This window comes from Chanodichthys erythropterus, chromosome 24 (assembly GCF_024489055.1).
Source record: "Chanodichthys erythropterus isolate Z2021 chromosome 24, ASM2448905v1, whole genome shotgun sequence".
NCBI lineage: Eukaryota > Metazoa > Chordata > Actinopteri > Cypriniformes > Xenocyprididae > Chanodichthys > Chanodichthys erythropterus.
In genome coordinates this window covers 15,950,409-15,968,673 of record NC_090244.1, presented here as the reverse complement: position 1 = coordinate 15,968,673, position 18,265 = coordinate 15,950,409, and the positions used below count along the sequence as shown (strand labels likewise).

Sequence of the window (18,265 nt, the reverse complement as noted above, 5' to 3'; positions counted from 1 at the left end):
TGATGAGTGTTCCTGGTTTCTTCCAGACATGACGTTTGCTATTCAGCCCAAAGAGTTCAATCTTTGTTTCATCACACCAGAGAATTTTGTTTCTCATGGTCTGAGAGTCCTCCAGGCGGGCTGTCATGTGCCTTTTACTGAGGAGTGGCTTCCGTCTGGCCAGTCTACCATACAGGCCTGATTGGTGGAGTGCTGCAGAGACGGTTGTTCTTCTGGTAGGTTGTGCTCTCTCCACAGAGAAATGCTGGAACTCTGTCAGAGTGTCCATCGGGTTCTTGGTCACCTCCCTGACTAAGGCTCTTCTCCCCCGATCGCTCAGTTTGGCTGAGCGGCCCACTCTAGGAAGAGTCCTGGTGGTTCCAAACTTCTTCCATTTACAGATGACGGAGGCCACTGTGCTCATTGAGACTTTCAATGCTGCAGAAATTTTTCTGTACCCTTCCCCAGATCTGTGCCTCGATACAATCCTGTCTCGGAGGTCTACAGACAATTCCTTGGACTTCATGGCTTGGTTTGTGCTCTGACATGCACTGTTAACTGTGGGACCTTATAGAGATAGGTGTGTGCCTTTCCAAATCATGTCCAATCAACTGAATTTCCCACAGGTGGACTCCAATCAAGTTGTAGAAACATCTCAAGGATGATCCGTGGAAACAGGATGCACCTGAGCTCAATTTTGAGTGTCATAGCAAATGCTGTGAATACTTAAGTACATGTGATTTTTTTTTTTTTTTTTTTTCATTTTTCATTTTGAATAAATTTTCAAGATTTCAAACAAACTTCTTTCACATTGTCATTATGGGGAATTGTTTGTAGAAAATAATGATTTTAATCCCTTTTGGAATAAGGCTGTAACAAAACAAAATGTGGAAAAAGTGAAGTGCTGTGAATACCTTCTGGATGCACTGTACTGTATAAGTTTGATGTGGTCTAGATGGCATCATGATTGATTCTTGGGTTTAAATGGCAGAATATTGTTTTGTTGCCACTTAAATGCTGCCTGAAAACTGTTTACACAGACTAACAGGCCTTTGTACCAGCAGACAAACTGCTAGAAGGATCTGTTTGAGCTTATTATACATGCCAACTGAGGCTTGGTCCTCTTTAAATGCTTGTATCGCACAACTGCGCCATTTAGCTGTAAGTATCATTAAACATTAATGTCTCATCAAACTATTTATGGCCAACAACATTACATCTCAAGGTGATCTTGGGATTCGGTTGAGGAAATCCCAGGCCTAATGACTTCGAGAGTTTGATTTCAAGATGATTCATATGAAGACAAAGTTAAATTAGTTCTATGATGACTGAGGTAGAAAAACTGCCATTAAAAATCCTAAAATCTCCTCCACGTTCTCGCTCTAAAGTGCTCACAGCACTGCCTGCAATGGATATGAGCTATTGCTATGTCAGAAAGTCATCTTAAATATAAAACAAAGACTGCAGCAGCTGTGAGAACATTAATTATTGATCTTAGCTTTAGAGAGCGAGCCAAGAGCCAAATGTAGGATTGGTGGATACATGAAGCTGGTCAACCCTAACATAAACAACGAAAAATGAAAAATAGCCTGGCGTTTTCCTGCATTAAGAGCAATCAGAATCCATTAGTGTGTTAACGCATCATATTTTTCCTTTAACAGAACGCTGGGATATAAAAACCGTTATGTAAGAGTTCCAGATGGGCATCTGTGGATCGAGGGAGACCATCACGGCCACAGTTTTGACAGCAACACATTTGGACCGGTAATCAATTAATTGGTGCTTGCTAAGAACAAAATCTCAGTCAACATTGAAGGAGAGAAACAAGTTATATACTGTAGTGGGTATATATACTGTATAAAAAAGATATTTGGAAGAATGTCAGTAACCAAACAGTCCCCCCCATTGACTACCATAAGTATTTACTTTTCCTAGTATAGTAGCCAATGGGGGGCGAGATCTGTTTGGTTACTGACATTCTTCCAAATATGTGTTCAGCAGAACAAAGAAATTCATACAGGTTTGAGGGGGAGTAAATTATGATAGTATTTTAATTTTTGGGTGAACTATCCCTTTACGTTTTTTTGACTTTTGGTATGAATATGTTAGCCTTAATGTTATCTATAAGCTAGTGTGCTCCAAAACAATGTCAAAATTTGCATTTAGAAGATTAAAAACTTTCAAGACTTAAGTCTCTCACATCCACCAATATGGATCAACGATTTTAATGTCATAATCCTGCGCTTCAGCTTCTCATCAGATTTTCTGTCCAATCAAATGCTCTCTAGAATCTAAAGCGTACCGCCCCCTATATTATAAATAGATGCTGAAGCTGCGGCTAAAATTGATCACTTTCTCACAAAAATACTATTTTCTACATGGTGAATGGCACATAGTGCACTATATAGGGGATAGGGAACGATTAAAGCAGACCACAAAACATATCAGACCCATTTGAATTCTGCACAGAATGCTATATTTTAAAGCAATATGGAGGGATTGTGGTTAGAGATTAGGAGCCCATCCACACGGAGACACGCTTAGTTTTCAAGGCTCTTTTGTGGGCCTTTAATACTTTTATTATGCAAGGATGCATTCATTTGATCAAAAGTGACAATAAAGTTTAAAATGTTGCAATAAATCTTGTTTTTTTGAACTTCTTATTAATCAGAGAATCCTGAAAAAAATGTATCACATCTTCCACAAAAACATTAAGCAGCACAACTGTTTTAAACATCAAAAATAATAATAATAAATGTACAGAGTTTTCGTAATAGAGCAAAAGTGTTTCGGGTTTTGCACTTTTCAGACGGTCCCTTCAGACATGTATCTCCGCCGCCTGCTCTTACAGACCAATTTATTATAAAGCTCATTTGAGGAAAATTGGGTTGTTGTAGCTTGTTGTCTAGGTTACTATGATTGGAAGTAGCTGAATTTGTGTTTTAACAACGTTTAGCTCACAAGTTATTAATCCGGGAAGCTCGAATCTGTGAATATATTGCCAACTGAACTGCTTGACATAAGCACTGACTGCATTTCTTCATTTTGAGTCCAACAAGTTCAAACTCTATGAGCCGCGCATTATTTGTGTGCATTATTAACGTATGTTACTAACTGAAACACTACTGCCAGCCAGCGGGACATTAAAGAGGAAGTGTCTGTCCGAGCTCACAGCAAGGGAACGATTATAACTTTGCGAGGGAACGCAAACATCTTTGCGTGGGAACGCAAAACATCTTTGCGAGGGAACGCGAAACATTTTTGCGAGGGAACGCGAAACATCTTTGCGAGGGAACGCGAAACATCTTTGCGAGGGAGCGCAATCTTTGCGAGGGAATGCAATCTTTGCGAGGGAATACGAAACATCTTTGCGAGGGAATGCAATCTTTGCGAGGGAATGCAATCTTTGCGAGGGAACGCAATCTTTGCGAGGGAACGCAATCTTTGCGAGGGAATATGAAACATCTTTGCGAGGGAACGCAATCTTTGCGAGGGAATACGAAACATCTTTGCGAGGGAACGCAATTTTTGCGAGGGAACGCTAAACATCTTTGCGAGGGAATACGAAACATCTTTGCGAGGGAATACGAAACATCTTTGCGAGGGAATGCGAAACATCTTTGCGAGGGAACGCGAAACATCTTTGCGAGGGAACGCGAAACATCTTTGCGAGGGAATGCAAAACATCTTTGCGAGGGAATACGAAACATCTTTGCGAGGGAACGCAATCTTTGCGAGGGAGCGCGAAACATCTTTGCGAGGGAGCGCGAAACATCTTTGCGAGGGAACGCGAAACATCTTTGCGAGGGAACGCGAAACATCTTTGCGAGGGAATGCAAAACATCTTTGCGAGGGAATACGAAACATCTTTGCGAGGGAACGCAATCTTTGCGAGGGAGCGCGAAACATCTTTGCGAGGGAATGCGAAACATCTTTGCGAGGGAACGCGAAACATCTTTGCGAGGGAACGCGAAACATCTTTGCGAGGGAATGCAAAACATCTTTGCGAGGGAATACGAAACATCTTTGCGAGGGAACGCAATCTTTGCGAGGGAGCGCGAAACATCTTTGCGAGGGAACGCTAAACATCTTTGCGAGGGAATGCGAAACATCTTTGCGAGGGAACGCAATCTTTGTGAGGGAACGCGAAACATCTTTGCGAGGGAACGCAAAACATCTTTGCGAGGGAACGCGAAACATCTTTGCGAGGGAACGCAAAACATCTTTGCGAGGGAACGCGAAACATCTTTGCAAGGGAATGTGAAACATCTTTGCGAGGGAATGCAATACGTCTTTGCGAGGGAACGCTAAACATCTTTGCGAGGGAATACGAAACATCTTTGCGAGGGAACGCAATCTTTGCGAGGGAACGCGAAACATCTTTGCGAGGGAACGCGAAACATCTTTGCGAGGGAACGCGAAACATCTTTGCGAGGGAACGCGAAACATCTTTGCGAGGGAATGCAAAACATCTTTGCGAGGGAATACGAAACATCTTTGCGAGGGAACGCAATCTTTGCGAGGGAGCGCGAAACATCTTTGCGAGGGAACGCTAAACATCTTTGCGAGGGAATGCGAAACATCTTTGCGAGGGAACGCAATCTTTGTGAGGGAACGCGAAACATCTTTGCGAGGGAACGCAAAACATCTTTGCGAGGGAACGCGAAACATCTTTGCGAGGGAACGCAAAACATCTTTGCGAGGGAACGCGAAACATCTTTGCAAGGGAATGTGAAACATCTTTGCGAGGGAATGCAATACGTCTTTGCGAGGGAACGCTAAACATCTTTGCGAGGGAATACGAAACATCTTTGCGAGGGAACGCAATCTTTGCGAGGGAACGCGAAACATCTTTGCGAGGGAACGCGAAACATCTTTGCGAGGGAACGCGAAACATCTTTGCGAGGGAACGCGAAACATCTTTGCGAGGGAACGCGAAACATCTTTGCGAGGGAACGCTAAACATCTTTGCGAGGGAAAGCAAAACATCTTTGCGAGGGAACGCAAAACATCTTTGCGAGGGAACGCTAAACATCTTTGCGAGGGAACGCAAAACATCTTTGCGAGGGAGCGCAATCTTTGCGAGGGAATGCAATCTTTGCGAGGGAATGCAATCTTTGCGAAGGAACGCAATCTTTGCGAGGGAATGCGAAACATCTTTGCGAGGGAATGCGAAACATCTTTGCGAGGGAATGCGAAACATCTTTGCGAGGGAACGCAATCTTTGTGAGGGAATGCGAAACATCTTTGCGAGGGAACGCAATCTTTGCGAGGGAATGCGAAACATCTTTGCGAAGGAACGCAATCTTTGCGAGGGAATGCGAAACATCTTTGCAAGGGAACGCAATCTTTGCGAGGGAACGCAAAAGATTTTGAAAAATTTTCTGTAGCATAAGTAGCCTAAGAATAGAATAATTTCTGAAAGATCACGTGACACTGAAGAATGGAGTAATGATACTGAAAAACAGTTTTTAATAAAAATATTTAACGGTATTATGGCTTTACTGTATTTTTGATCAAATAAATGCAGTCATGAACTTTTTTCAGAATCTTACTGACCACAAACTTTTGAATGGTACTGTAAATAACATATATAAAAGTTAAACAAAACATGCAAAACAAGCATTCAGATAGTCATTTTTTCATGTACCTCCTCAGATGTTATATATATGTCTGATTCCATTGTTGACCGATGAAAACTGTCCTTCAGGCTGCAGTTTCAAAGGATCTTTTCTGGAAGCCATAACCACCGTAGGCAGATTTAGCCACAAATAGATGTGGTTATAAAAAATTCAACAAAAAAAAGACAAAGATTGCCACTTTCTGGGGACTTCTGTTAACAGCCTTGATGTGCTCGAATACCCCTGTCTGTAATGTATATAGATTGAGGTATTATTGGTTCTTTGAAGATGCTTCTTTGCTGCACGGCTCCTCAGATACATTATTAAACAGAGGAGTGATTCCTTCTCCCATCTCAACTCAGACTGTGACATGCATAACTCACAACAGTCATTCACAATGCATCAAGATCTGTTGCCCAGATTCGTCCTTGAAATGTTTTAAATGTTGGGTTGGACTGAGAAAGAAAAACAAATGGTCCTCTCTAAGTCACTGACTCAGCATGACTGTTGCATACCTTCAGATTCAATGGTTTTGTACTCGCTGAGGTTTTCAAGTGTTTGTCCTCGGGCGGATTTTTAATGATGCTTCTTGTCAGAAAGCAAACGGATATGTTTCTCACTGAGCCACATACTTCCTAGGTCCCTTTTATTATTGTTTCACATCCATTACCCAAAATGCTTTTGGTTCTACCCAAAGACCAGGCCTGAACATGTCAGGGAGGGGTGTGAGATGTATTTGGAGAAAAACCATCAAGTCATATATCACTAAGCAAATATTCTTGTTGGATGTTTCAGGCAATTGCTTTCACTTGTGTCAGTACAGACTGCGCCGTTACCTTGACTTGATGTATTATGCAGCAAGATGTGTGTTTATGTGTGTGTGTGTGTGTGTGTGTGTGTGTGTGTGTGTGTGTGTGTGTGTGTGTGTGTGTGTGTGTGTGTGTGTGTGTGTGTGTGTGTGTGTGTGATTTTTTTTTTTTCACTTAATGCACTTTTCAAGGCAACATTTAAATCTTTCAGAGAATTTAGATTGATCTTTAATGCTGTGTAGGCTTCTAATGTTGGGATATTTTTATTCTGAAATATTGAACTCCAACGTTTCACAAAGCACTGATTGAAAGTCAGGTCACAAAATCCTGACTGTCTGAGACTGTTTATTTTGCCCACAAAACACTGCAAAATGTCACACGGATTCGACTCAGACATCCAATTTGTGGACTTAAAGGTATAGTTCAGCCAAAATAAACGTTTTGTCATAATTTACTCACCCTTATAAGACTGTAGGACTTTCTCCTTTTTCTACAGTCTTGTACCCCATTGACTTTCATTGTAAGGACACAAAAACAGTTCTTTAAAATACAAGTAGGCCTACTTTAAGTATTTTTTAAATTTTTTACATTCATTTTTTGTTCCACAGTATAAAGAAAATGACAGGAAAACTAAAAAAAGTGGCTATTTTTGGTATAGCGCCTAAACAAAATCATAGGAATCATAATTATGTATGATATCAACTTCGAATTTGGAACACAGTTTGGTTAGATATATAGCTTTAATTTTGTAGCAATTTAAGAGTTCAAATTAAAAAAAAAAAAAAAAGGGTGTTACCCGGTGGATATTTTTGGTATAGCGCCTAAACAAAATCTCATAGGAACCATAATTTTTGTGATATCAACTTCAAATTTGGAACACAGTTTGGTTATACATATAGTTTTGATTTTATAGCAATTTTAGAGTCTAAATTATTTTGAAAAACATACATTTTGTATAAAATAAAGTATATTTCGAACAGATCATTTGCTTTACAGTAAACTTAAATATATAGACAAGTGGTGAAATGGGCCTACCTGCTTTGAATTGTGATCAGAAGTTAATCATTTTGCAAGAAAAAAAATTATTAAACAATAATAATAAGAAGAAGAAATGTTGTATCACACTATATTTAGTTAAAAGAATGTTCAAGTTCAAGTTCACGTTTATTTATAAAGCACATTTAAAAACAACGTGTGTTGTACCAAAGTGCTGTTCAATATTACACAAGATATAAAAGATCATAAAACTAATACATAAGATAACATATAAGCATGCAGGGTAGACCATAAACCACTCGAAATGCCTTATATAATTCAGGCGACATCATAAGCTAAAGAAAATAAATGAGTCTTTAGGCTAGATTTAAAAGTGTCCAAAGTGGGTGAAGACCTCACGTCAACTGGAAGCGCATTCCACAACTTAGGAGCCGCAACTGCAAAAGTCACCCTTGGTCTTTAAGCGGGACCGGGGAACCGTGAAGAGGAATTTATTGCATGAGCGGAGAGATCTTAGAGCAGAGTATGGATGAAGAAGATCGGAAATGTACTGTGGTGCTAACCCATGTAAAGCATTATACACATATAGCAGAACCTTGAAGTCAACTCTGTATCTGACTGGTAACCAGTGTAAGGTGGAGAGAACAGGAATGATGTGTTCTCTCTTCCTAGTTCTCGTCAGTCTAGCTGTCTCATTCTGAACCAACTGCAAACGGTGTATGGAGGATTGAGGTAGACCTATGTATAGAGAATTACAGTAGTCAAGCCGGGATGTAACAAGTGCATGAATCACTACTTCAAGGTCTTTCTTTGCAAGAAACTGTTTAATTTGGCGATTGACCGGAGATGAAAAAAGCTTCCTTTGACAACAGAATTTATCTGCTTCTCGAATAATAAATCAGAATCAAAGATAACGCCAAGGTTCTTAACTCTGTTTTGCAATGTTAAAGACAGGGAACTTAACTGGTTTTCCATATTTGCAACACACAAAGGTGAATCAAAAGCAATGGCCTCAGTTTTATCCCCATTTAACTTTAGGAAGTTTTCAGATAGCCACATTTTGACTTCCTCTAGACAGGAGATAAAATTTAAAATGGAATTTCCATTTGTGGACTTGACAGGAAGATAAAATTGTGTATCGTCAGCATAACAGTGATAGGAAACCTCATATTTCTGAAAGATAGAACCAAGAGGAAGCATGTATAAAGAGAAGAGCAGAGGACTCAGAATGGAGCCTTGCGGAATGCCACATGTGATCAGTGTAGAAGTTATGTTAGTTATGTTTGCCAATGTTAACTGAAAAAGTGCGACCTTTGAGATATGAGGAGAACCAACTTAATGCAACTCCCTGAATGCCAACCACTCTCTCCAGACGATGTAATAAAATCTAAAAGAATTAAGATGACCCCGTCCGCAGATTCCAGGGAACATAAGATGTCTTTTGTCACTTTTAGCAAAGCTGTCTCAGTTTTGTGAAATGCCCTGAAACTAGGGATGGGCATTTTTCCAAAATATTGTATTGAATATTTGGGCTTGGAAAAAACGAATATTCGAATATTCGTTTATTTAAATGAGGTTAAACGAGAAAGAAGTTATTGTTTTATATAGAGGGTATGCATCGACGTCACTTTTCCCGCCGAAAATGCCCTCCCTCAGCTAGACTGAGTGGCAAAAGAACCAGCTGCATAACTGGATTAATAGGAGAAACGGCGAAAACGCGAGTAAAACTAACGAATTACCCTAAAGGTTGGACTCGAAAGTGTTTCTTACAACTTGTCAAATAAACCTAATCCATGGATATTGACATGCAGCCAGGAGTCGTGTTTCCTGACATTTATATGTGCCTGATTTGACGCCGGGGAAATAAATAAAGCAAATCTGGCTGTGAATATTTTATATAACTACAATATCGGTAGGTTTAAATCTGCTTAATCACTTATACCAATGTTATATCGTCATATTGTCCAGCCCTAAAACTTTTATAGTATAGTTTTTGACAGTGTTGTTTATTTAAAAACACCCAATTATGCATAATATAAGATGGAAAATGTTTAATTGATGAGTCGTCAACATAATATATAACAATACAATATATAAGGTATGATTTTACCTCAAAATCCAACAATTTGACACAAAATGATAACTGCAAATCCATGTTTCTCTGCTGGAGTCCAGCTGTTTCTGTGAACTGTAGTGATACATTTGCTTCTTTTTCTGTTGCTTTCTCTAGTTTTTAAATATATACCTCAGGGTTTGTGTCAAATCTATTTGTACAGTCAATCACAAAGCTCTTTCCCGTTTTGAATGTGTTTTGTGTGTTTTTCGCGACATTCACGCTGAAAGCCAATGCTGCTGCTCAGTCTTTTGCCACTCAGCGCGCGTGACCGCAGTCCTAACGGTCGACGTCGACGTCACGTGCATACCCTCTCTTCATCAATATTTTGTAACCATTTCTGAACAAGCTTACGATTAGACAATATACACAACAAGCTTACATTATGTCTTAAGTTTTTCTTTTAGTTCAAAGCATTAAACAATATGTGTAAACAGAAAATATTAAGAACAAAAGCATTTAATCTCAAGCAGGGCGAGCGGGAAAAATACTAATAAAGCAGACAGCGCCAGTTATTGTACAAAACGTAACATAATACACTCGAGTCAGTATATGGTTATCGTGTTTATATTGTTTCACATGTTCATGTTGAGAAAAACAATAATATCCACATGCTCGGGTGAGAAAACTAGCCGTGCTGACAGACCTTGCAGAGATAATAATAGCCTACATAACTGTGTGCTAAACTAAGTTTCTAACAGTAGCACTTTGTTTTCTGTTTGTAAATATATCTCCCTCGACGAAACTTAAAGGAAGCATACGTCTCAAAATCATTTTGCGATCAGATAAGTGATCATCTTGGCTCACTCGGGGATAACTTACAGCTGCACTTACCTGTTGTGAATGCAGTGATGGACAGCTGTCTTTCCTCACTCGACGGGTATTTAGATTTCGTGCTTTCTCATTATGGTGTTGATATTATGATAACTCGGTTTCATTAATTAATTTGATCAAAAGTAATTCCATTTTGTAAGATAATTTTCATCTAATTCCAAACTTTGCGAGGCAGACGACATATGTGACGATCAAATAAAATAAACTTGTTAAACACGCTCCACAGCGCCACCCGGTTCATTTAGTTATAACTGCGAGTTTTAGTGCTTAGGATTTATCATGGATTCACTGCATTTACGGCCAGCAAAGCAACATAGTAAAATTCGAATAGTATTTTTATTTTTCGAATATTAATTACAGAACGAATATTCAACTATTTGTGCACATCCCTACCTGAAACCTGATTGAAATTTATCGAGCATGTTACAATCAGCGAGATAAGCTGAAAGATGCGAGTAGATTACCTTTTCTAGAATTTTGGAGAACTTCGAGATCGGCCTTTAATTATTTAAAATGTCAGGGTCCAGGTTTGGTTTTTTCAAGAGAGGCTGGACCACAGCATGTTTAAAGCTTGTGGGAACCACTCTGCTAGTCAAAGAACAGTTTATTATGGAGTATGATGGGAGCTACAGAATTAAAAATGTCTTTAAGAAAACGTGACAGCATCACATCCATTGGTAAAGAAGTCGGTTTCAGGGAAGAAACTATATCTGACAACTGGTTGAGTGAGACAGGGTCAAAGTGCCAGAAAGCACTGGAGGGCGTCGGAGGTTCAGAGTGTGAAACAACTGATGGCAACTGATCGCTCTGATGTCCTGGATTTTGTCCACAAAAAAGTCAAGGAATTTTCCGCAAATCTCAGGTGTAGCAGTAGGGTAGCCTGCTGTAGTAGGGTTCAAGACTGAATCAATAGTTTTAAAAATCACTTTAGGCCTATGGCCATTTTTAGCAGTTATTTCAGAGAAAGAGCATTTCATATGAGACCCTAAGTTTGTAATTCTTCCACTTGCGCTCTGCTATCCTGCATTGCCGCCTGATGGAGCGGGTGTGATCATTAAGCCAGGGATGGGTATCATTCTTATTTCTAGATCTCAGCGATTTTAGAGGAGCTACCTGGTCCAGAATGTCAGTGCAGGTGGTGTTAAATATTTCCGTCAGTTGTACAGTGTCCCCTGTACTATTTAACACATCTTCTATTTGAGAGAGATAATTGGAGGTGTAAATCTCTTCAAAACTCATAACTGTAGAAGAATTTATAACGCGAGTTAAGTGGCGGCTCTCTGGAGGGGGAGGAAAGAGGTGTTGCTGTAGAGATTCAAATAAAACAAAACTATGATCAGATTGCAGATTCTATCACTTAAAGATTGGTCACATGAAAGCCGGAGGTTAATACCAAATCAAGTGTATGACCTTTTATGTGAGTAGGACATGCAACTAACTGTGTCAAGATAAAGGCATCCACCATGCACAGAAATTCCTTGACTAAAGGTTGAGTTTTACAGCAAATGTGGATATTAAAATCTCCCAGAATTAACAGTCTGTCACAACGCGTTACCAATAAGAACTCTGAGATTCAGCAATAAAATCCTTATTATATTTAGGTGGTCTATAGATTAGTGCACAGAGTGTGGGACAGGATTGATCAATCTTCATTAGCTGCACTTCAAAAGAAGTAAAGACATCAACAGGCAGAAGTTTACAGTGATGATGCTTTCTAAACACGGTAGCTTGACCACCTCCACGGCCAACCGATCTTGGAGTGTTATAAAACATACAGTCTGCTGGAGTCAGTTCTCCTAATGGAGCAGCATCCCCAGCATTTAGCCAGGTCTCTGTCAGGGATAAAAAGCCTAAGTTCCTGGAGCTGAAGAAGTCATTCAAAATAAAAGTTTTGTTTGAGAGAGATCTGGCATTAAGAAGTGCAAACGTAGCTGCCGATGAAACTGAAGTTGATGATGTAGTTGAAATTGGCACAGTCTTAACGGATGAATAATCCAGAGAACGAATGATTAAATGCAATGGTCAATTACAAGCAGCTTTCCCTCTTCCTATAGGTGCATGCCATACGCTTGTCAAAATGAAAAGTGTATTATGATTCGTCAGTTTCTGTTAGTTATCTTTTTCATGTAAGGGCGTCGTAGTAAGATTTGCACATTTGTGTTCTAAACTAAAGCTAAAATAACCAGCTGGTGGCGCTATGACTGTAACTAAATTTTGGTGTGTAGATGTCTACAGGCCAGGACTCTTATCAAACATTAAGTTTGGGGCAGATTGGACATTGCATGCCTTTTACAAGTTACAGCAACTTCCTGTTTCATTGCATCAATAGCATGCTTAAGCACTTAGCTAAGTGTTGCTAGTAGGGCTGACCGATATATTGCATGCGATTGTCACGCGCATTTCGTCAGTAAAGCCGGTTCCCCGATTGCCGCTAAATCGCCATCACCTGCTTTCAAATGGAGCGGCATTTAATAGACGGAGCCGTAGATCACTGACAAGCTACGCAATATTGCGTTCATATCGCAGATGAATCGCCTTCGATAATGAACGCGATATTGCGTAGCTTGTCAGTGAACTACGGCTCTGTCTATTAGATGGTGCTCCATTTGAAAGCAGGTGATGGCGATTTAGCGGCAATCGGGGAACCGGCTTTACTGACGAAATGCGCGTGACAATCGCATGCGATATATCGGTCAGCCCTAGTTGCTAGCATGTTTCTAGCCTATTTAACACTTGCTGACACTTTAATATGTTGCTAGGAGTCCATAAAAGGGTGTTAAACATGTCACTTCCTGTTGCCAGCTGGTGTAGCTATGATGATTATAACCGAATATTAATAAAAACTATAATTGTAAATAAGTTATACTAAAAAAAAACACTGGACTGGTAGGATTTCCAGTAAGATTTTTCTCAGTGCTTCTCTGCAGTATTTTAACCTTATATTGTGGTCTTGTCATGCTGTTGAAGATTTGAGAGGTCTGTATCATCCCCTGCAGGTGAGTACATTATCACCCCTTCAAGTCCCTCCAAACCCTGCAGGTATTTACAATACCCTCCAAATCAAAGTTTTTGGGAGCTTGTTGGAATGTCTCCCATGTTCTTCTGGCTATAAAAAGCAATGAGGTTCCCGTTCTCTTCTAGCTAGAAATATATTGCTTTGTATTCACTAGATGAGAAAAGCATCTAATTCTTGTTCCAGTTGATCTTTGTTAAACGACAGACTATCAAAAGCTACATTCTCCTTTAGAAATTGTCCATTTTGTTTGATTTTTTAGAGCTTTTTGTGGTAGTTTAGCTCGATGATTCTTATCTCCACAGGTGTCTCTCGGTCTTGTCCACGGTCGGGCATCTCACATCATCTGGCCGCCCAGTCGGTGGCAGCGGATCGAGCCGTCTGTCCCCTCAGAAAGAAGACCACTGTTAAACTGGGATGGAGCAACAGAGGACAGTAATGATGACTGAAATGAAGGACAACCATGTCAACCCTCATTTACAGTAAATGTAAAGTCATGTGCTGTGGTCTGTAGAAAAGTTCTTGATGAAACCATGTGGGTCAAATCAGAGCCCAAGAAAGACTGTCCAGTATTTAACCCCAGTTTAGTGTCAGTTGTACATATTCTTGACCCTTTTGTCAGGTCTGTGCCAGGCTGATGATCAAATGACACACAGATAAAAGGCAAAATCTGTTATATGCATAGTTTTTAGTAATAAAACACATTCTCATACAATCATTTGCCAAATGCTTTATTTCTAAAGGTGTATATATATATATATATATATATATATATATATATATATATATATATATATATATATATATATATATATATATATATATATGTAGAACAGCATTACTATCTGCAAGTTTAACATTTTCATTTTTAAATTAATTCATCAAAAATAAAAAGATTATTACTCTAGTCTTTACTGTCACATGATCCTTTAGAAATTATTCTAATATGCTGATTTGGTGCTCAAGAAACATTTATCATTATTATCTATGTTGAAAACAGTTGTACTGCTTCATATTTTTAGTCACTTTTGATCAGTTTAATGCATTTTTGTTGAATAAAAGTATTAATTTCTTTCAAAACAAATCTTAATGACATCAGACCTGAATCTAAAAAATATTCATATTTTATTAAGTATTATAAACAAGTTATAATACTTAATAAAATATGAATAATTTATTTGGATTTTAAACAAGTTATAATACTTAATAAAATATGAATTTTTGAGATACAACTAGTTGAAAATCTGGAATCTGAGGGTGAAAAAAAAAAACAAAATATTAAGAAAATCGAAGCGGAGTGCCTGCAACTCCTTCAGCCGTGACTTATTCACGATACAGCACTAGCCTCGAGTACCTTATTGCTTTTATAAAACGGTTACCACACAATACAAATATTAAAGCCAAAAATATGTATCAATGCAACTTTCATGAAGTAAACTTTCACTAAAGCCTTCCCTCCGCCGGAAAAAAATAGTCCCTGACCGTGAACAGCAACAGAAGTTACATTATTATACCATTAGATGGCGGCAAAGACTGTCTTTATGATTGTGTCAGTCAGTAGCGAAGACTTTTACAATGAAAAGAACACGGAACAAGATGCAACTGACAAATGCTTTCACTAGCGCTGTCAGTCACGGGAAAACCCCTTAAATGTTAAAAGGACAAGATAATACACAAGACATTTAAACAGAATTTTTATTATGAACATAGGACTGACCTGAAGGAAAACGCTAAATCTGAATGCAGGTAATAAAATCGCTCACTCAATCTTTTTCTCAGAATACTCTTCTACGTAATACAGTAAGCTTCAGTGAACAATATCAATTGAGAACATTGCTAAGAGTGGTTGCTAAGGGTGTTGTGTAGTGATACACAGAACTGCTGGGTGAAGCAGTCATAGTCTTAAAATATGAATATTTATTTTTGTCCAAATACATATTTATATATTAAAGATTACTTCTCAATGAGTTTATAAGTAAAATAAGGCAACTTTACCTGCGACTGGTGTGTGCTTAAAAAGTGGCTAATAAAATAAAATGCTCATGAGATTTAAACTCATAAAATCTTGGTGTGGTTATAATCTTTATGGCAGATATTTGCAATTGCCATTTTATGGCAATGCATTCATTAAGTCAAATTAAGCTTCTGCTTTTGTCATATCTGCCCTACCCACCTGTTTTGTGCTGTAGATGAAGTATTTTCATATGCACAGATCCAATGTAAAAGCACAAATGGCTGCATTTTTGTATTGACCCTGTGCTGCCTAAGATAGATTTGCACTTAAATGCTATAGCTATGAATTTTCCGATTGCCCCATAAGACAGCCTTCCTCGAGGAGGTCGGGCATCATGCAAGACTAAACTCGATAGGATTTAATGTGAGTGGCCACAGGTCAATACGGATATTCGCACAAGGCTGTGATGAGTTCAATGGCTGTCAAACATAAATCAACACAGACAGCCCTAGGGCTGAAGTACGCCGGGGAATAGGCACAAATCTTAGGATACTGCCGGAACCGAAGATAATGGAGCCGCAGCCAAGCGGGGCTTGAGGATCCTTGAGTCGAAACGGTGTGTGCGGGTACACGGCAGAAACGTGTTTTTCACATCTGACATTCCGCGTTCCTTGCCCATTCGGAGTAAATAAGATGTCTTGCATTGGTGACGAAGCATGATTTCAATATCAAGCTTTTAATCTTCTCTAGAAGGACACGGAGAACGAGCATGTCATAGCAGCCTATTTCAGTGCCCACAAAGCTCTTCAGAGGGGAAGCAATTTCTCATTGAACATGACAACCGCATTACATACTCACAAGAGGAAATTGAAGCCCCAAATTGAATTTACCTTACAGAGTCAAAGAGATGTGCACCTTCACATGTTGATGTAAATGCAAGCTGAATTGTGTTTCTTTCGCATTAAGTTGTTTTGTACTGTGGATACTCGCATGTAGTTCACATCATGTGTTCTTTATGTTTTAAATGGGCTCATGCCACATTCCAGATAACCTGGAATTTGGAATTCTCCCACATCCTGCTTGAAAATGATAACTGGAACATCCAACATACAAACTCAAGGCGGGGTGGATATGGTACATTAACCCAAAGAGATCATTGAACGTCATTTTCCAGATGATGCCGACCACAGCAACTTTCCATTGGTTGTTTTCAATAGGAGATGGGAGAATTTAGAATTGTCTAGAACTCTTTACGAAATTTATTCCCAACAGCTCTGAACTCTTCTTACAATAAATATATTCACTTTCATTGTGTGGAAAAGAACTGCTTGGACATTTTGAAACAAAAAATATTTCTTTATTGTGTTCCATAGAAGAAATTAAATCAGGTTTGGAATTACATGAGGGTGAGTAAATTGTGACCTGTCCCTTTAAATTTTCTTTTCATAGACATTGAATATTGTCATGCCATATGTTCAGGTTAGAATGCCAAACTGGTTTCATTAAATGTTTACTTTGTTAGTAAAATACACTCAAAAATAGATTAAAAGGCCACAAAGCTCAGTTATATGTGTGACGCGGTACTACAGGGAATATTTTTAATATATACTGTGCTTGGCACCGGAATATAAAGGACTCTATCTTTACCTTAATTTGAAATGTATTCATATTCAAAGTCAATGCATAAACTTGTACCAGACAAACTGCAGAAACGAATTATGCAAAGCCAAGATAAGAATAATCTTTTCTCGACCCTCAGAGTCACTGTATGATGTTGTGTCATTTTAAAATGATAACAGTTCTTATTATCTTTCCAGAAAAGACTATAAATTATCAGGCAAAAGTTTGAAATTATTAAGATTTTTAACGTTTTTGAAAAAGTCTCTTATGCTCACCAAGGCTGCATTTATTTGAAATAGTAATAATAAATACAGTTAAAACAAATAATAATTTTTAAAAAATTTAAACCGTTTTCTGTGTAATTTATTTCTGTGATGGCATAGCAAAATTTTCAGCATCATTACTCCAGTCTTCAGTGTCACATGATCATTCTGATATGCTGATTTGTGTTCAGTTATTAGTGTTGGAGTAACGCATTACAAGTAACTTGACTTACGTAATCGGATTACTTTTTTCAAGTAACTAGTAAAGTAACACATTACTTTTAGATGTATAACAAAATATCTGAGTTACTTTTTTAAATAAGTACATTGCTTTCACATTTATACACTGACAGCTCTCCTCTCCCCATGTTGAGAGAAATTTTGAGTAAATGCAGAGGCGTTGTGTGCGCTGTTTGTAATCTTGACTAAATGTGAGCAGGCATTTACTTACAACACTTGAACAAAAATATATTCCTCAAAATCAATAAAAAATGCAAACTCAGAATATTATGCAAACCTGCAATAATTATGTTAAATACTGCAAATATACTTTAAAGGATTAGTTCACTTTCAAATAAAATTTTACTGATAATTTACTCACCCCCATGTCATCCAAGATGTTCATGTCTTTCTTTCTTCGGTCGAAAAGAAATGAAGGTTTTTGATGAAAACATTCCAGGATTTTTCTCCTTATAGTGGACTTCAATGGACTCCAAACGGTTGAAGGTCAAAATTACAGTTTCAGTGCAGCTTCAAAGGGCTTTAAACGATACCAGAAGAGGAATAAGGGTCTTATCTAGAGAAAATGTATTTTTTAAGAGAAGGCAGACTAGGGAATGTTGCGACAGGTAGAACTCATTTATGTTAGCCGTTACGCTTTCTCCAATGGTAAGAGATACAGACCCTATCATCTCCCTATAATATACAGTCTCTGAGCAGGCCTTTAAACTTTCTCTCCTGCTTTTTATTCTTCTGTACTCCAGAATGGCAGCACAGCTGAAATGTTTGTTTGAGCAGCGCCCTCTACTGTACAGGTGTGAATCTGTATTACCTTCAGCCTGAG

General features: G+C 38.6%; 1 protein-coding gene across 4 annotated transcripts in view; it reads left to right on the top strand.

Annotated features, from left to right (window-relative positions):
* immp2l (inner mitochondrial membrane peptidase subunit 2) overlaps positions 1-14,076 on the top strand; it is a 120,048-nt gene extending 105,972 nt beyond the window's left edge. For 2 of the 4 annotated variants that reach the window (XM_067380382.1, XM_067380383.1), the window contains exons 5-6: positions 1,641-1,743; positions 13,671-14,076. In XM_067380382.1, the coding sequence (XP_067236483.1) occupies positions 1,641-1,743; positions 13,671-13,814 (247 nt within the window). In that variant the 3' untranslated portion in view covers positions 13,815-14,076. The remainder of the gene's footprint in view (positions 1-1,640; positions 1,744-13,670) is intronic. The other 2 variants (XM_067380385.1, XM_067380384.1) reach the window with 1 other exon arrangement.
* Positions 14,077-18,265: the final 4,189 nt, after the last annotated feature.